Source organism: Notamacropus eugenii, chromosome 4 (assembly GCF_028372415.1).
Source record: "Notamacropus eugenii isolate mMacEug1 chromosome 4, mMacEug1.pri_v2, whole genome shotgun sequence".
NCBI classification, from domain to species: Eukaryota; Metazoa; Chordata; class Mammalia; order Diprotodontia; family Macropodidae; genus Notamacropus; species Notamacropus eugenii.
This window is the reverse complement of record NC_092875.1, coordinates 293,994,700-294,013,849: the sequence shown is the minus strand read 5'-3', so window position 1 is coordinate 294,013,849 and position 19,150 is coordinate 293,994,700. Positions and strand designations below refer to the sequence as shown.

At 42.5% G+C, this 19,150-nt stretch overlaps 3 protein-coding genes across 8 annotated transcripts in view; 2 read left to right on the top strand and 1 right to left on the bottom strand.

Moving 5' to 3' along the window:
* The window catches only part of RDH10 (retinol dehydrogenase 10), a 37,282-nt gene extending 29,181 nt beyond the window's left edge, over positions 1–8,101 (bottom strand). Inside the window, exons 1-2 of the mRNA XM_072604868.1 lie at positions 7,686–8,101; positions 5,767–6,002 (exon numbers count right to left, since the gene is read on the bottom strand). Coding sequence (XP_072460969.1) covers positions 5,767–6,002; positions 7,686–7,974 — 525 coding nt within the window. The 5' untranslated portion in view covers positions 7,975–8,101. The remainder of the gene's footprint in view (positions 1–5,766; positions 6,003–7,685) is intronic.
* An 858-nt stretch (positions 8,102–8,959) lies between these two features.
* On the top strand, positions 8,960–13,752 carry RPL7 (ribosomal protein L7). Of its 5 annotated transcripts, XM_072604872.1 has the most exons (8): positions 8,960–9,408; positions 9,802–9,916; positions 11,580–11,682; positions 12,061–12,227; positions 12,455–12,592; positions 12,683–12,792; positions 13,110–13,320; positions 13,697–13,752. In XM_072604872.1, exons 2-7 carry the CDS (start codon positions 9,870–9,872, stop codon positions 13,316–13,318), a joined length of 774 nt encoding a protein of 257 aa, XP_072460973.1. In that variant the 5' UTR covers positions 8,960–9,408; positions 9,802–9,869; the 3' UTR covers positions 13,319–13,320; positions 13,697–13,752. The 5 variants fall into 5 exon arrangements, with proteins under 5 accessions (XP_072460973.1, XP_072460972.1, XP_072460975.1 ...); XM_072604871.1 differs by lacking the exon at positions 8,960–9,408 and having other exon boundaries at positions 9,566–9,916; XM_072604874.1 differs by lacking the exon at positions 8,960–9,408 and having other exon boundaries at positions 9,883–9,916; positions 11,580–11,775; positions 12,036–12,227.
* Positions 13,753–17,671: 3,919 nt separating this feature from the next.
* Positions 17,672–19,150, top strand: part of C4H8orf89 (chromosome 4 C8orf89 homolog) — a 65,942-nt gene continuing 64,463 nt past the window's right edge. Inside the window, exon 1 of one of the 2 annotated variants that reach the window (XM_072604869.1) lies at positions 17,672–18,076. In XM_072604869.1, the coding sequence (XP_072460970.1) occupies positions 17,971–18,076 (106 nt within the window). In that variant the 5' untranslated portion in view covers positions 17,672–17,970. The remainder of the gene's footprint in view (positions 18,077–19,150) is intronic. The other variant, XM_072604870.1, reaches the window with a different exon arrangement.

The following is a 19,150-nucleotide window of genomic DNA, read 5'->3' as shown; positions in this document are numbered from 1 at the left end:
TCCTAAAATTCTAAAAACAAGCAAACAACCCAACAATACATCTTAATAAGAAAAGGAGATTTAGTATTGGGGGGGTATAATAAATTGGGTTAGTTTGACAAGGGTTAAAATACCTAACAGAATACAAATTTAGATTTATTCATAGGACCAAATACTAATTCAAGAGAAAATACAAACATCAGATGCTGTGTCAATTAGAAGGCAAATTTAAGGTAGAAAAAATGAAAATACTGTCAGGAAGTCCTACAGGGTTTAGAGGCCTACTAGACCCTTATCACTCCTAGATCCTGCTAATGAACTGTTAAGCACTATATTAGGGGTAATCACCCTAGCCCTTTGAAAACGCTATTCTACCAATGGAATGTTTAGTCTAAGTTCAAGAATGCTTCCTTGGACTTTTTCTACAGATTAGCTTCTTTTGGGAACAGAATGGATAATGTCTGCAGTGCACACATCAAACTCATATAAATAAGGGGAAATAAAGAAAATATAAGAAATAACGAAAAATTCCTTCTAGGAAGTAGCACATCCTATAATAGGACAAAACTACTAACTAAGAGAAATGTATATCAAAGGGGGAACAATTCCCTGTTCAGTTACGTTGCACCTATAATGCTGTACTTCACATGACAAACCAGTCCTTACTCCTCAGCTCAACTGAGTTCAACTTAGATACTCTTGTAACTGCTTAAATATGCATTTAAAAATGAAAGCCTATGAAGAAAATGGCAGAAGAACCATTACTACCTAATAAGTCTAAAATTTCCAAAGATGCATCTACTGTCCTTTTAAAGAAGTCATAAATTCAGTCTCCTAACAGCTACGCTTAGAGATAAACAATGCTGTGTAACGTACCATGATCTCAGTAAAAATATTTAACCTCCCTAGGTCTCAGTTTTCCCACCTGTAAAATGAGGAGGGGTAGAGCTAAATAATTCCTGAGGGCTCTCAACCAGCAAAATTTTGTAATATATCATGCCTTAAAACTCTTAACGTTAGCATAAAAAATGTTCAACAAAGCACCTAATATATTCATTTGATTATCTAAAATGATTACTGATTTGATTACTTATAGGAAGGTGATTTTTATTTTAAGTTTAAAGAAAACTGGGTTCCTTATAACCATGGAACAGTATACATGTGATTAAAATCAGGTAAATCACACGAGAACTTGGAAAACATTAATGATCAGGGACTATGCATTTAATACTAGGTACCATAGTAGCACTAATGTCCTTAAGTGCTATATTACTTAGACCTTGCTTTTACTTTTCTGAATGGATTTTACCTAAATAGGCTTTAGACATTTGGATATAAATGCCTAATTCAGTAATTACTATTTTAAAACTGTGAAACCTTTTAAGTTAAGTGGACTATTAATTAACTACCAATTATCTTGTCTGCCTACCATGTCAATAGAAGTAAATTACTGACTAGGTTTTTGACAGATTTAGTCTTTTACCATGCAGAATTCCTTCAGAACATAAAAGGACTAGAGTTAAATGCTTTTGCTTCCCCCTTTTGGTTATTCAAGGATCAATTTGCTCTTGTATAAAGGCCAGATGTTGTCCTTTGGCCAAAAAGAATCTTTAGATAAACACTCCTAGGAAGAGGAGATTTTCCCACTTCTCACAAAGATAGCAATAATAATTTGAAGAATAAGAAAACAGATTTGCAGATGTCATACACAGAAACCTTTTCATATTCAAAATAGTGAAAGTTTATTTCAAGCATTTGTGTCCCAATGAAGGAAAGAAAAACCAAAATGATACATTCCAGTAATACTTGTACCAAAGTTAAAGAGTGTTAGCTAATGTACAGTGTCCAGGGTCTCATGATAACCTTAAATTGTTTCCCAACAGATTATGCTGGCTAGGATCTACCCAAAATCCATCACTTTTTGAGTGCTGACCAAAAGAAGGTTACTGGGAAAGCTGCCAATGGTAATATAACACTGGCAGATGTAAAGTCATATAACAGACTTGTAAGAATCCCAAAGACTAGTACTATCAATCTTTAAAATTTCCAACATCAGATAAATTGCAAATGACCCAATAAGGGACAAACTGCGATACTGACTCTTATACTTGATATTATGCAGTCGAGTCAAGTCACAGACAATTTGGTAGCACCACTTGGTCTACTTAAACTGCTAAATTAAATACCAATTATCACAGTAACCACAGCTTATTCATAACAAAAAATACTATCATTACTGGTGGGAGCAGTAAGGCAAGGAAATGGCAAAAGGATCTAATAACAAAAAGAGAACAAAGCCACAATGTCTATTTGTTTTTGCATGGGTTCCATACTCTGTTCACAATGGTAGACCTTCACTGAACTCTAGTTTTGAAACACTATAAAATGTACATATCTGTTAGTGCCCAGCTACTACTATATAGCAGGATCTTAATAAATACTTGGTGGCTACGGGTCTAAAGAAATGCTTACCTTTTCAGATTTAAGAATGTGGGCGTATATGAGATTTTCTCCTAATAGAAAATTATTTTCCTTTAAAGATTTCAACAATGGTCTAGAGTGAATCATGCCAATGTAAATTTATTGAGAATTTACTTGGTGGTAAGGAATTGAGGATACAAAGATGCACAGGGCCCAGTTTCTGTCTCAAGTAGTTTGCAATCTAATTGGAAAAGCAGGAAAGATACAGAAAAAGATAAATAGAGATGCTAGCTAGAAGAATTTCTATAGAAGATAGATAGAAGACACCCAACTTTCCCTTTTCCTTTCTTTTTTAATCTAGATCATATAATTCCTTTAAAAAACCAACTCAAGGTATTTCAGCTAGGAGGAATGGTATGAACCATGGTGCGGCGTCCAGGAAGTCATGGCTATGTTCTGTGGACTGAATAGACAAGTCTCCATAATGACTTTGTTTTACTGCGTGTATGACTGTGTGTATGACTGTATATGTATACGATCTCTGAGTCAGGATCCAGACTATTAGTTATCCCTGTAAAAGCAGATACTTACACTCAGAAGTAGGATTCAAGATCACCTGCTCAAATGGCATATGCAGCTTTTGTCTAGCTGGTTCACTTTTTGAAACAAACTTTACCTCTTGCAATTCTACCGCTTGTCCCATTTCAACTGCGTCTACTACCTTCCCATGACCAAACATAGCAGAAAGAAGAGACACCACTGATTGTTCTGGATTGAAACTAGCACCTTTGAAAATACCTGTCCAGAGGCTTGTGTATTAAAGTCAAAGTCTAGTGGCACTGAGGTTGATAATATTTAAAACCAAATGTAGTGCAAAGTTTTGTTTCAGAATGTTAAACTGATAGAGCTCAGTTTTCACTTGAAAGATTAAAAGACTGCAAGAATTTGGAAAGGGCATCTTTATAATGAGCTGACTCAATATTGAAAAGAATTTATTTAGCTTAGATGCTTAAGGCAAAAACAGCTGGAGAATTCAGGAGCCTCCCATATTTTAATATGAAGTGATGTCATAATTGACAAAGCTTCCAAGAACTCCCTAAATTCTGTAGTTAAGCAACATCCAGAAGATCAAGAACTCTAGAAAGCCAATATTTTCCTGCTTAATGTGCAAATTCAGTCTAAGTGTAGTTTTTACAATTAAATATTCAATTCAATTTTTCCACATGGCAGAGAGAAACACAGAATTACAAGTGTTTCAACTTAGGGGTATTTTCATAGCCAAGGCTATGAAAGTCCCTAAAACAGGATGAGCTTTATAGTCTAGGGGAGATTGACTACTGTTAAGCAGGTTTTATGGGATTCCTTTAGGGTATGTATTTTAACAATGTATTTGAAATTTTTAAAGCTTTACAATATAATGACATGGTAAAACAGCAAAAAGATAGATTGAATTTCAGTCTTTAGTGGTCATTCAAGTTAATGGTTATGAAACATTCTTGCATCACCTCAAAGGTTAAAGAACAATTCTAATTTTAACTATTGCTTTTTACTAACCCATTGAGTAGCCTGTCCTATTCCAATTTATTTATTTACTGTATCTTTCTCTATGGCATGACAACACATCTGATTAAATTTCAGTGGAAACTATTAACAGCTTCATGTGTTATTCTTTAAAGTTTGTGTCATTTTTGCATAGTCTACAAAGTCCTCTCATCCCAAATGGGAGAAATTTGGTTTACTTAAAAGTGAATTACAAAATACACTGTTGGAAATTCTGTGTATATACTGTTAATAGAGCTTTTGGTTAGTTGTATGCCACCCTGTCAATTATTCTTTTGCCTCTCTGTATTCCCTTCCTTGTTATGTTCCTTCAAAGTTTACAGCTTGACCTTCATTTCTCTATTACCAGCTATGTTATAAACTAGAGCTATGTTATAGACTAGAGATATGGTTTAACTAGGAATCATTTTGCCTTGCTTCATTTAAGAAATGTACAAAAAAAAAAAGGAATCTCATTAATTTTTTGCAACATTAGAATAAAAGTCTCCTATACGTTCATCTCTATGAAACAAACCATATATACTTATATATCTAAAAATATGTGTGGGTATGTGTATGTATGTGCATACATGTTTACACAGGCACACAAACATACCTTAACTGACAAATTAATCCAGAATAGTCCACTGTGTGAAATGGAACTTGGGCAGGTATTTCCCAAGACATAATTTTTCAAGTAGTTACTTTAAGAAATTAATGATTTTTAATGTGCCCTATTAGGAAAGCATATTCTTTGTCATATTTATAAGCCTTATCCACCTCAAAAAGAAGTACAAAGTCCTACATTCCCTCACCTTTCTTCCCTAAATTATAACTGTCTTAAAAGGATGGAAGGAAAAGCACCAGTCAGAAAGAAAACAAAAGCAAAGTCTTTTAGTACCCTGAACTATGTTAATCTCCCACCCTTGGATGCTTATGGAAAATAAGGACCACTAAGATATTTCAGGGGTAGTCTAATGGAAGCTGAGGAAGTTGAATTCCTATTATTTCCTTAGATGATGCAGCGGCCCCCTGTTGGTTAGGAGCTATGACTGCTTTGAAAATCCTTGACTTGTCCTATCCCCTACCTTGCAATAGTGACTAACTGCCAGAATCAAGATGACCTCTATGCTTACACATGGAGCATTTTCAAAGTTGCTGTGACCTCAGATCATCATGGGTAGGAGAAGAAGTTGATGGGCTACCCCCAGTGCTGTACAATGCCACATACCCTGTAGATGCTCAATCAACGTTAACTGACTGACAGGATGGCTCTGACAGACAAAATGGTTCCCCATTGAGTCACAAATGCTGATCTCAGAATCTCAGGCAAATTGTATATATATACATACATAAAAATATATAAAATACATATACATGTATATATAAAATACACACATTTATAAATATATATACACATAAAACCAAGTGGATGATGTGCATGGCTAAACTCAAACTTTAGAAGTGTATAAAAACAAAAATACTACTCTTACACAAATTTAGCAAGAAGAAAAATATAGTACCTACATTTCATTTATACCTGGGTTCTTTCATGGCAACCTTGCAAATATGTACAATGTTAATGAAGCCCTCCTTAGGGCTTGTCCCATTAGGTAACCAGTTTGTAAAACAAACTAAGTCAACATTCTTATATAAATATTCAATGTTGACACTAATACAGAAGTATTACAAGCAAGTAATTATTTGTAAGGCTGTTTTATGGTGACAAAGTAGTATACAGTTGCTAACTATGTGCCAAAATCTTCCCTCCCTCCCAATCATCCCTAAAAGGAAAAAAAGACATAACTCAAGCATGTTCATATTTACCCAGAAATGTGCATGGCAATTGACCATCATGGTTCTCTCAATAAGTTCATCAGGGCACTCCAACAGATGATGCCCAGAGACCACACCAGCATTATTAACCAGGACTGACACCTCTCCAACTTCCTTCCGGACTCTTTCAGCTGTCAGGTAGACATTCTCTCTTTTCCCAACATCACAGGTGTAGGTAAAAACCTGTAAGTTGCAGGGAGGTAGAACTTCCTCCTCGCCATTTCCAGCTGTTCTCAGGAATAAAGATGAGGGAAAAGAATGGAATAAGGAGGGAGAAAAAGTGACTGGAGTGGTAATCTGACAAAAGATCACACAAAACAAAAATACTACAGCAAGCTACAATTTCTATAAACAAAAAGTTTGCCAATTATTAAAGTTACAGCTGCTTTTCTCCCCCACAGTCCTGAAGAATTACAGAAATTTACTGGATACTCTTACTTAAGAGAAAGCAACATAATTGTGACAAGTACAATACAAGCCAGAATAAACCCCACACCATCTGCAATAAGGTTCAGTACCCTGAACTATATGAAAACAGCTTACTGGGATCTAAAAACACCTGGAAACAACTGACTTCATCCCAGAAAGTTTCTCCCCCTCCCGTTTTCTGGGAACTGGTGGTGGTGAGGAACAAAATTTCTTTGCATTCTCCTTTCCTTCTCTTTCACAACCAATACGAAATTCTTCAAAAAAGAAACTCGCTTCAAGATCGAGAAGAAAAAATATTCGTAGTAATCCAAACATCTCACATGTGCCAAATAAATTGATCATAAGGGGAATTTCTTAGTTTTAACTAGAGAATTTAGCCTCAAAAAGATGCCTCTACACGTGGTAACATCTCAGGTGAATATGAAGCTTCCTTATGCTAAATTCTGGATAAATGACATTTAAATTAAATATCCCCACTAGAAAATTCTAATTTATTCATTAGGCTTTCTCCACAAACAGGATATGATCTAGATTTTATGCCCCCAAATATTAACAATTTAACGTTTAAAGTTACATTTTGCACTTTAGTTTTCCTGGCATAAAAATTAGCATAATTCATATTTTTGAAAAATGCAGTTTCTAATTTTAAAGACTAAATGTTGCACATTTCCTTGAAGGAGAGTCTTCTTTGAAATGAACTATCTCATTTAAAAAATCAATACCAAGTTTTCTAAACCAAGAAGTGAGTTTAAGCTAGGCTTTAATTCCATTAAAAACTAACCAAATTTAAGAACAGCTATTGTATATAATCCTGTGGTCTCCCTAGGGTTAACAAAAGTAGAAAAGAGATGTCAAAAATGAGGCTCAAATCTAAAGTGATTTTCAATCATATTGGTTATATTGCATGAGTATGTACATGCAGATATACACATGTATGTGCTATCTTCAGTGAAACAATTTGAACATTTTCCTGTGCAGACAGTTACAATATAATTAATTCTGCCCCTAAACCAACCTTTTAGGGTTACAATATAAGGCATTATGCTACAGTGTAGCGAAGTAGATACCAGTAATCAGAACAACTTCCCAACAATATGTACTCTTCCCATGGTACATGGATGTGAGAAATTCCCCTTAGATCCTAAGCACTTTGTAGTAAGTCTCTCTTAGTACCTGTGTGTGTGAGTCTGCAGAGAGCTCTGCTAATCCTATTCTTTCCTTAGGAACTAAATGAGATCCAATTAACACACCAGTTTTGTCCTTATATTGCAGCACATTTTTTCCTTAATATTGTGAGACGACCAAATACGTAGTTGCTCTATCCTTTAGGCAAATTATATTCACTTTTCAGGACAGGGCAATTAGGTGGGACTCTAGTTCAGATCCATTTTCTCTCTCTGGAGGGAGGAATGGATCATACAGGGCTGTCACAGCCTTCAGGAGGGAATGATGGGGAGGACGGGGGTGCTGGTTCGGGTTACCTTGCAGGGCAGCGGCATCAGCTGCCTCCAGGTCCTGGTAGATGTGGCGTACCATACCCGCCGTCTCTTCGTTGCTCTGGGTGTTAATGTCCCACAGAACCAGCAGAGCCCGGCGCCGGGCGAACTCCAGGGCGAAGAGGCGGCCCAGGCCGCTGCCGGCCCCGGTGATCAGGCACACCTGTCCCGCCACGCTCTTCTCTTTGGGCCGCACCAGCCACTTGGCCGCGGCCAGCACGAAAGCCCAGAGCACTTTGAAAGTGACCACGAAGAACTCCACTACGATATTCATCGCGACGCCCAGCCCAGCCCTGAGACCGCGGCAGCAGCAGCAGCGACAGCACCCGCACGGACCGACCCCGGCCTTTTAGCTTTCCTGCAGCTGAGCGGCTGCGGGGACCCTCCTGATTCCTTGCCCCGAGAGGTGGCCGAGTGCCGCCCTCCTTTAAGCCCAAGGAGCTCCCGGGGGAGGGAAGGAAGGACCCGAGGAAAGACCCCACACCTAACTCCCCCCTCCCCCCAAGTTGCCTCCCAGACTTTCGGGGGGACCGGAGCGCGGCTGCTGCTCCCGAGGCTGTCGCACACCCTCGGCTGTGCCACCCCCTTGCCCAGTTGGGCGCTGTTGCCCCCCCAGGGCGGTGCAGTCGTCTCTGGGCCGCCTCTTGCTGGCTAGCCGCCCGCCTGGGAGCGCTCGGCCAGGCTCGGGTCGCTGCCTGGGCGCCGGGTCCAGCTGCGGTGACAGCCACACGTTAAGCTGCCCTCATGCTTCCAGCTCCCGCTGGGAGCTGCTGCTGCGGCGGCGGGGGCCGCACCGCCCTGGCCCCACAAGAACCGTGCAGAGCCCGGACCCGCAGGCCGGCCGGAGGAGTTGTCAACTTAACCCAAGTTTAAAAAGGGGGTATGGAGGAGGGACCGGAGAAAGTGGCCAGTCCTTCCCCGGAGGCAGGAGCAGCCCAACGGCTTGAAGCACCCCCAGTACCTGCCCGGGCCCCCAGAGGTCTCGTGTCGCCCACCCCCTCGCTCCCCTCTCAGCTCCGAGGCTGTCACTCGGGCACCGGGAGTCCGGAGCAAAGAGCAACTTGCAACTCGCAGGCTTGCTCGCGCACTGAGCGAGCTCCACGCTCTGCGCTATATAAACCGGGACGGGGAAAAGCCGGCGGCAGCGGCGGCGGCGGCGGCGGCGGCGGCAGCCCTCGTTCCCTCCCCCCGCCCCCCTCGTTCCCTCCCCCTCCCCTCCTCCCCACGGCGCACCCCGCCCCCCACCCTGGCCCAGCCCCCCTTTCGCCCGCCCGCCCCGCAGCCGCGGTCGTCTTGCCAAGGCAGCCCCTCTCGCTGGCCCGGGCCGCAGCCGCTCAGCCAGCTCGCACCTCCCTCTGCCGCTCGCGCCCCGCGCCAGGGGGTGCCCCGGCCTTCGCCTGCCCAACCCAGCGGCCCCTGACATGAAAGTCACCACGGCCATTCCCCTCTGTGGCCCCTCAGCCCCGACCCCTTCCAGCCACACCGGCTTCCAGAGCAGGCCTGGCCTAGGCTCGCTGCTGCCCCCGCCCAGGGTCAGGCTCTTAAGGGGAACACCCCAGCCAGCCAGGAAGGAGGGAAGAAAGGGCCTCGGCAGAACTCCACCGGAGCCTTCCGAGCCTATAACTTGTATTGGCAAAGCCGGGGAGGCGGTAACAAGCGCATCCGCTGCAGCAATGCCTAATCGCCGCCATCCCTAAATGGAACCTGGGTAGGAACCTTAATCTTTCCAATCCTGGAACTGCCTACAGTCCCCAAGAATGCTGCGCTTCCTGTCCGGCGGGCAAGAATGTGAGAAAGGCATACTGGGACATGTAGTTTTCGGGAAACTAGGTAGCTCAAAGGAAGGGGAGTTTTTTGGGTTTTTTGCAAGTCCTAATTAGGGTAGAGAACTCTCAACCCAAACACCGTTAATGAATGCTAGACTGAGATTTAGGACCTCATGCACAAAATTGTTAGCATTTTAATGAAAAAGTTTAGTTGTATTCTTTTCCCTAGTACCTGTTTCCTTCCGTAGTTTGGTCAGAAGAGTCCCCAAACAGATATTACTCGAATTTCGACTTCCGCCTTCAAAACCAAAGTAATCTATCTCTCCAATATTCAGGCACTACCTCAGCCACCTATACATTTTAGGACCCCAACTCTTGCCAAGTCTTTAAGTGTTCAGTACGCATGCGCATACTTCCTCTTTTTCCGGCCGGAATCATGGCGGATGCAGAGTAAGTAAATGCTGCTCCTCTTGAGAATCCTTCTCCATCCTCGGAAATGAAAACCTGTTTGCCCTTATCCTCTACACCTGGCGGTAGCCTGGACTTTGCGTTCCTTATTCTTGTAACTTGCGTTTCCTTTGAACGCGGGATCCTTCGAAACTGGGCTGTGATTCGGGCAGCCTTGGGGTGGGGGGGAAGGGGGCCCGACCTTGGGAGGCAAAGGCCGCGGCTTTCCGAGAGCCTCCGAGCCCCGAGGCGCCCCCCGAGTCCGCGCCCCTCGGTTCCCTGCCGCCGCCTCGGGTCGCCGGCTTCTTTCCCTGGCTCCTGACTCGAGGCCCGAAGGCCGCAGTGAGGCCGTGTTCGGAAGCCCTCGGAGCCGTTGCCCAAAGTACGGAGCGTTCGTTTCTCCGAGCCGCAAGAGCCTTAGCTTCATTAACTTTCTGCAGGATATTTCCGTTAGGAAAAGGTAGCGTCCGATGGCTCGCACGTAGTAGGCCCTTAGTCGTTGTTCACTTGGAAGCCAGCCGCAGCGTGTTATTCCCTCCCTAGATAAGGTCTGCGAGAAACGAAAATTAAAGGCCAGATAATTCTTTGTTGCGGAAGGGATGCGAGTAGAAGACAATACTGGGTTCTTCGTTTGCTACTGAGTGAATTTAGGCCTTTTTGCCCTGCGTTAGACTCATTTCCAAGCATTTCCTCTCTCCCTATTGGGATATTTTTCGTCTTGTATGTTTGCGTGTGTGTGTGTGTGTATTCGTGTATTCGTGTATTTCCTTGATGAAACGAGTAGCTCATTGAAGGTAGCGCTTGAGCCTTTTGTGCTCGGCACGTGAGTAACATATAGTAAGTGCTTATTCTATTGGATGCTAGTCGTTTGAAGGAATAACGTGTCTTTGGTTTGCGATTATATAGCTATGGTAAAACATACCTGTTCCAGGAGCTGGACCTGCGATATTAAGTATGTTTAGAGCAGCGAGAGGCTCAGTGACGTGCCCTTGGTGGCATGGCCAGCAGGGAAGCCGTTGACCCCCTGTCTCCAAGGCTTGCCACTTTGGTGCCATTACAGAAAGAGTGCTGGATGCGTACTTGAGGAAGCTCAGATGTTGATCCACAAGTTAGCGAGCCTTAGTTTAGCAAGTCTGTCATCCTTAGTTTTTTCAGCTATAAAATGGAGATAATAATAACACCTACTTTACAGCATTTTGTAAAGATAACCTGAAAGGCATCATAGATTTCCTTTCCAGGCCAGGATTCAACTGGAGGACTTCTGACATCTCAACTCTCAAAATTCTGTGATATTAAAATAGACTTGAGAATATTGTAGATATCGTAGTAATGTCTGTAGTGTTTACTATGTGTCAGACAGATTCTTCTCAAATGTTATTATATTTGATACAACAACCCTGGGAGGTGGGTGCTGTTATTATCCCCATTTTACTGATGGGGAAACTGAGGCAGTAGAGGTCAAGTGATTTGTCCAGTGTCACATAGCTGGTTAAGTGTCTAGACTATAGTTTTTGAACTCAGGCCTTCCTGACTTCAGACTCTTACTTTATCCACTGTACTGTCTTCTTGCGTGCCTTAGTATATAATTGTATTTGGAGTGGGGGTTATTATTAGATTGCATTTATTTGAAAGAGAAATACGAGTTAGAATTATTTTTTTAATGTAGAGAAAAGAAGCTACCATCCGTTCCAGAATCCCTTCTGAAAAAGCGAAAGGCTTTCGCGATACTGAAGGCAAAACGCTTGAAGAAGAAGATGGCTATAAAAAAGGTAACAGCACAGCACTTTTTATTTATTTGATTAAAAAAAAAAACTTTTCCTCTGAATGTTATAGATATGTACTTGGATTGAATTTTAAAATGGGTGCATTATTATGTTTACTCATTCACTTTTGGATTTTTAAGGAAAGCATTTCATTGCTTCATCACCTAGAAGATAGAACTTATATTTATTTCGGGGGGTTGAGACAAAGTTTTTGAGCAACAGTTTTGGATTGGACTGATAGAGAATTTCCTTGAATATGACTTCAGCAACATGATCTAATGTGATTTTTTTTTTAAGCACTTGGATGCTAGGATAATAGTATTATCAGTCAACAGATTGAAATATAATATTTGATTTAGTGAAACTTGGATATTTCTTTTTCAGCTCCGTAAAATACGAAGAAAAGTTATCTATGAAAAAGCTAAAGCCTACCATAAGGAGTACAGACAGATGTACAGAAGTGAAATCCGACTGGCTAGAATGGCACGAAAAGCTGGCAACTACTATGTACCTGCTGAACCCAAGTTAGCTTTTGTGATCAGAATCAGAGGGTGAGTTGAGTTCTTTCTTGGGAGTTAATGTTTATTCATGAAATCCATCTCTCAATCTCAGGCAACTTGATTTCCTGGCTCAGGAAACAATCAGATAAAAACCTTAATGAGACCGAAGCATGTATTCTGCTTCTCTGAGTCTTTAAAACTGATTGTTTTACTGTAATTATGGGGCGCTAAAGGAATTAAAAACCTGATCAATTTTTTAATCCTTTTTTCCTTTCCAGGATCAATGGTGTTAGTCCAAAGGTCCGAAAAGTATTGCAGCTTCTTCGTCTTCGCCAAATCTTCAATGGCACTTTTGTTAAGCTTAACAAGGCTTCCATTAACATGCTGAGAATTGTGGAACCATACATTGCATGGGGGTAAAGAGTTCTTCCTATTTTGATGTCATTCGTTTTCATGAAATAATTTCTTTACTGACATACAAACACCTCATTTTTTATTTATTTCAGTTACCCAAACCTGAAGTCTGTGAATGACTTGATTTATAAACGTGGTTATGGCAAGATCAAGAAACAGAGAATTGCCCTAACGGATAATGCCCTTATTGCAAAATCTCTTGGTAAGTTTAGCCTATTTAAGGGGGACTGTAGAATTTAGAGCAAGAAGGGATGTTATTATTGGTTCATTTTACCAGAAGACAAAACTAAGTGTGCAAGAGAAGTCCAAATCAGGTGCTCTTCCCAATAGACTTAAGATTTGGACTCTATACTTATATGTTGCAGTAAAGTGTTTTGAGTTGGTTTCACCAGTGAATTCTACTGATATTTTTTCAAGCATAGAAAATTTAATATATTTGAACTTTTAAAAGTAACAATGAATATGTGTTTGAATAAATGGATCATAGCTTATAAAAGTAATAGCCCAAATAAATTTCAGGTAAATATGGAATTATCTGCATGGAGGACTTGATCCATGAGATCTACACTGTTGGCAAGCACTTCAAAGCTGCCAACAACTTCCTGTGGCCCTTCAAATTATCTTCTCCAAGAGGCGGAATGAAGAAAAAGACTACACACTTTGTGGAAGGTGGAGATGCTGGTAACAGGGAAGACCAGATCAACAGGCTTATTAGAAGAATGAACTAAAGGTGAGTGGCAGGGATTTTGAGGAAATTTTTTGGTTTACATTTTGATTGTTAGATTTGAGGACTATGGTTCAAACCTTTGGGGCAAAAAGCAATAAGACTATTCTTAGTTCAGTTTCTATGAATAAGTTAATTGTTTAGTTGGGCAGAGATCATTAAATCAGATGGTCTTGTTTGAAGGGGTGGTTGTGACTGCTGCATCATTAGATCATGTTTAGTGTCTCATGCTTAAAGGGGTAGACTTTCTTTAAGAGAAAACATTTCTGATGGGAATATTTCGTTAAAAATCACTTGAATCTGATATATTTAGTCTGTAGTGCTAATTTGAGTTCATGTGTTTGAATAAATTTTAATGTCTTTTTTTTCCCTCCATTTTCAGGTCTCTGCCATGATTATTTTTCTAATGGTCTGTTAAATAAAATGCCTATGACAAAATTGATACTTGCTTTTATTGGACCTATTTCTGATTAATCAGGTTATGTCTTTGGCCTTATCTGAATAAAGATAAATAAAAATAAATGAAGCTGAATAAAGTTCAGAGCTAGGGACCTAGAGAGATTAAACCCTGGAAAAGAGTAAGGGTATATTTGGTGGCAAATAGGTCCAAGCCACTAAGACCACATTTTCATTTTGTTTCCAGACGCACATTTGGAACAACAAAATGTTTATTGAGAAGTTACTGTGACTAGCTGTTACTGGAGAAAACATAACTTTTATTTGTAGGGAATGTTTTGACAATGTCGTTGTTGACACATATCCTCCTTATTTAGAAAGTTTAATTAAAATGAACTTTTGTGTGTTATTTATAGACCCCAGGTTAAGAACCCTTACTTAGCCCAACTGACATGCTAGACTGGAAACTCTGAGTGAATACCTGTACTTGCCAGAAGTAACCTTGAAAACTCCTTTAGCATTTTGCACCCTTGAACATTTAACAAATAATTTTAATTGTAGTTATTTGGGTCTCTGTCTTAGTCCCATTACTCTTATTTCACATTTGTGTAGGCACTTAGCTTTTCATTCATTTAGCAAACCCTATGCAAGGTAATTTGGTAAAGGCCAAAAGAGTGATACAAATCATCAGGAAAATATCACTGAATAATTGGATGCTCCTTTCTGCTTTATGTAGCTTCAACTCTAAAAGGAGTTGTGCCACACACCCCACTACCGCCCTCTTTTACATATGTTACACATTGTTTGGGGCCATCATTTTGGTCTCTGCTCTAAACTGCCTTGTGTCATCAGTACGCCTTCCAAAACTTTATTTTCAGAATAGGACATTATTGGACCAATGATGGTTTATCATGCCAACTGGATTATAGCCTCCTGGTAGGATTTACATCTTTTTTATTTTATTGATTTGTTTTCAGTGTTCTACATTCACTTCCTTATGTCTTAGATTTTTTTCCCCTCCTTCCTCCCTTTCTGTCCTACCTCCTCACTCCCTCCCTAAGGTGGCATATAGTTTTGTATAGGTTCTCCATATACATTCCTATTAAATACATTTTCACGTTAAGAAATTAAAATGACTGGGAGAAATCATAAAACAAACGAAAACATAATAAAGAAAATGATCTGCTTTATTCTATCAAATTCCATAGTTTTTTCTCTGGATGTGGAAGGCATTTTGCCTTAAGAGACCATTGGGAATTAATTTAAGTCCTTGCATTGCAATAAAGTATTAGTCTAGCAGAAAAATTCCTCAAACGCTGGTTGTTTCTGTGTACAAAGTTCTCCCGGTTCTGTTCCTTTCACTCATCAGTTCATAGAAGTCTTTCCAGGCCTCTCCGAAGTCTTCCTGTTAATCATTTCTTATAGCACAGTAGTATTCCATTACATTTATATACCACAATTGTATTCAACCATTGATAGGCAATTCACCCAATTGATGGGCATCCCCTTGATTACATGTGGGACCCTTTCCCATTTTTATCATCTCTTGGGGATAAGTCCTAGAAGCGATATTGTTGGGTCAAAGGGTATGCACATTTTTGTAGCCCTTTGGCCCTAGTTCCAAATTGCTCTCCAAAATGCTTAGATCAGCTCACAGCTCCACCAACAATGAATTAGTGTTCCAACTCTCCCACATCCTCTTCAGCATTTATCATCTGTTCTGTCATGTTTGCTAATCTGATAGGTGTGATGTGGTACTTCAGAGTTGTTTTGATTTACATCTGTAATCAGGGATTTAGACCATTTTTTCATAGGACTATAGATAGCTTTAATTTCTTACTCTGAAAACTGCCTATTCATATCTTTTGACCATTTATCAATTGGGGAATTGTATATCTCTTATATGCACATTTTTTTAATATGATAGGTACTCAAAAACATTAGATGGAAGGGAACAGTGACTGTAGAAGCCAAAGATTAATTGTTAAAAGAATGGAGTGGGGGATAGTTCACGAAGAGAGGATGTAAGACACAAGGACCATATCAGCATATGTTGTGAGAAGGAAGGGTAAGTAAAGAGTTAGATTATAGAGGGCTTTGGCCACGTTATTAGGAACTGTGTCTAGTTAATGGGAAGTAATTCAAGATTTATGATGTAGTAGATAACATGGGTCATATAAGGTCATAAAGTGTTGTTTACAAAATGTTTTAATATATCTTAACATGCCACTTGAGCCCACTCCTATCCAGTAGCCTGGGCTGACAAACTAATTTGTAGCTAAGAAAACTAGAGTGAAATAACATGCTGCAAGACTTAAGTGGGAGAATCAAGACTCATGGCCAGATTTTCTGTTAGAAAGTCTTATGTTTTAGCTTTAGGAAGACTGATCATGGAAAGAATGCATTGGAGGGAATGGGGAAGACATGTAGCTTGGGAGCCCTAAGTAGGTTGGCTGTGGGACAATTAAAAAGAAGGAACCTGATTTTGGTGACTGGTATCCTTATAAAGTTGAATGCTGGCAGAATATTGAGGATTTGGGGATTTTGAGGGCAGTTTTCTCTTAAGTGGGGGTTGATAATCTGGAATACTTGTCAACAAATATTTAGTGTCTGTCATGTTCTAGGCACTGTGTTAAGAGCTACATAACAGCAAAAATCTTTTCTGAAGCTTATGATCTGATGGAAGAAAACATACAAAAGAATTCAGGAAACAGTGAAGGGTACCTGTTGGGCTGAGGAAGGGGCATGGTAGAGGAGTAGGAAATAGTTTGGTATCAGGTGCTGTTCTTGAATGTTTTGGGAGGCTAGGTCTCCAGTCAGTGGCCCTAGGAGCAGAAGGTACGGACAGTGAAATAATGGAAAGTGCTGGGTTTTGAGTTCTCCTAGGATAGAACCTTAGCTCTGCCACTTGTCACCTGTGTGCCTTTGGGTGAGTAATTTCTGAGCATCAGTTTTTTAACTGAAAAAAGGGGTTTGGACTAAATGGCCTAAAAGCTTCTTCGAGTCCTAACTCGAATTATGAATAACAAATGGGGGGAGCAAATTTTTAGATGATAGTATTCATCTCTCAGAATCTCTACCTTTCAAAGCTCAGCAAAGTTTTAAGTGACCTTTACTGTCTCCTCACCTCTCCAGTTGTTAATTCTGGCATAGTGGAAAATAACTTGGTATTTAAGTGCTGTTTCCCATAGATCATAAACTCATCTTACGTCTGGACAGGTTTGGTTTTGTCTTTTTAGTGCCTGGCACACAGAAGGTACTTATTAGTAAACTGCTTGATTTCATAGTCAGTGAAGTAGAACTAACTACCTTGATGGCAGAGAAGCATGAGATGATTCCCAAATCATCTGCAGAGGTGATATTTGGAGTTAAGAGTAGGACAGACCTCAGAAGATTATAAGCAGCATCAATGGGAAAGAGACCAGACATCCCAGAACCAGAGGCCTTTCAGGCCGAAGGAGGAGTTTGTATTGTTTACGGTAATAATGCTGAGCTGCCAGGGATGCTGAGGGGAAATGACCACTGGCTTTATTGGGAAGGGTCGTCTATCTTTTAACCAGTTACATTTTGGAGCAAGACTGGTAGAGAGGGACTCAACCTCGAGCCATAATGACTAGAAAGATGACCGTGGGCAGCTCATGAAGAGCACAAAGTAGGTCCAAAGACTCCGGTGCAACCACGGGAGCGTCCATTTGGTTGTGACTGCGGACTTTTCAGTTTCAGCTCTGGCTCTCCGCGCAGACGTTCCCCCGGAAGCACCAAGGAGGGAGCCCTTCTCCCCTTCAAGTCGAACACTAAGCCTAAAACGCCATTCGGCCCGAGACTGCCCGGGGCCGCTCGGGCTGCTGGAGCTCCTCGGCCCGGCTCCGCGGACAGCCCCGCCCTCCCCGGGCCCCCAGGGGCCGCCTTTCATTGGTCCTCAGTCCTGCGGCCTGAAGCTGCCCCGCTGGCGCTCGGGCCCCGCCTCCCCGCCCCTCCCGCGCTCGTGCCTCCGGCCTGGCGAGCGGGCACCTAGCAACGCGCGCGCTGCGTGGGGGTGGTGGGGAAGCGCGGCGGGCGTGGGCGCCTGCCCGCGGAACCGCCACCTGCGGGCGGGGGCCGCTGTCTCCGCCCCCTCCGGGGTCGGCTCTAGCGCAGCTGGGGGTGAGGGAGGACACACAGGGCCCCGGGAGGCGTCTCGGCCCTCCCCATGGGGCCCCGGGCCGCCGGCCCGGGGGCACGTCTGCCCTGGGAGCGGAGACCGTGAGCTTGTGCTCGGCCATGGCTGCTGGGACCGGGCTGCCCGCCGGGGCCGTCCGCCCCGGGCCCGCCGGAGACAGCGCCGGGATGGGAAGGAGTGACCGCTCCGGGTGGAGCCCCGGGGCTGGTGAGTGCGGGCGGGGGCGGGGCGAGGAGGAGGGGCAGAACTAGAAGGTGGGGGAGAAAGGAGCGGAGGGGGGCGGGGCGAGCTCGAGTCCCTGCCCCGGCCGGACGCGCTCCCCTTCTCTGCCGCCGCGGAGTAGTCCTAGTTTATGTCCGGAGGGTTCTGCACCGAGGCTGGGCAGTGCGGGCGGGCTGATCCCCAGTTCACGGGTAATGCGGGATCGGGTGTGAGCACGCGTGATCCTGCCGGCGCTGTCCCCCTTTCACCCACTTGTGCAGTCCATGAAGAGACCTGGGGCGGGGGAAGGGGAGCCCTTAGGGCTGACGCGGCTTCGGGATGCTCGGCTGACATCCCGGTGACCTTTGTATGAGTGAATGGAGGAATATGTTGAGTTGGAAACAAAGATAGCCAGAATGTAAGCGTGGAGACCCAGACGTAGCTTGAGAGGGACTCTCCAACCCTGCCTTCGCTTTGATTCTTTAAGGGTCCCCAAAGATTTTCTTCTTAACTCTGGGAGGCACAGGCGGATTATCCCTATTTTACAGTGACGGACTTGCGTAGGGTAACGGAGCGCTTCCCAGCACCGGTGTCCGGAGTCCCCAGTGGAGCGCGCCTTTCATGATACACTATCTTTCTCAAAAGACATGCCCAGAGAAAGGGAAACTGGTACTGCTGTCAAGATAAGGTAGATGGGAATGTCCGGAGGCCACAGGGCACTCCCAGCGCAACACTGACGATTTAGGGAAGTCAGGTTCTGATACCTATAGGTTTGGGAGAATGTAGATTCATTAGGTGGTTCTGTAGCAGTGTAGAAATGAGTTCATTGTTTAGAGGAGAAAGTCCAAGCTAAAACTGAGAGGGAAGATAGCTAGAAGTGTCTAATAGGCAAAAATAATTGGCAAGGTGAATTTAGTTAGAAGAAAAATAAGTCATTGTGCAAATTGAATGAGAGGGTTGGTGAGTCAATTACACAGAAGTAACATTTCAGGTGTATCCATAAGGAATTAAGGGAAGTTCTCGAGTGTGGTAAGGTAAATTTGTGATGATATACCTAAGGTGGAAGTAGTATGGCATGGA

Bases quoted from the DNA above. Each gene is read 5' to 3' on its own strand.
- RPL7 (XM_072604872.1), top strand. From the start codon at position 9,870: ATGCGCATACTTCCTCTTTTTCCGGCCGGAATCATGGCGGATGCAGA. The intron at 12,228-12,454 runs GTGAGTTGAGTT...TTTCCTTTCCAG, and splicing joins TTTGTGATCAGAATCAGAGG to GATCAATGGTGTTAGTCCAA. The intron at 12,593-12,682 runs GTAAAGAGTTCT...TATTTATTTCAG, and splicing joins GAACCATACATTGCATGGGG to TTACCCAAACCTGAAGTCTG.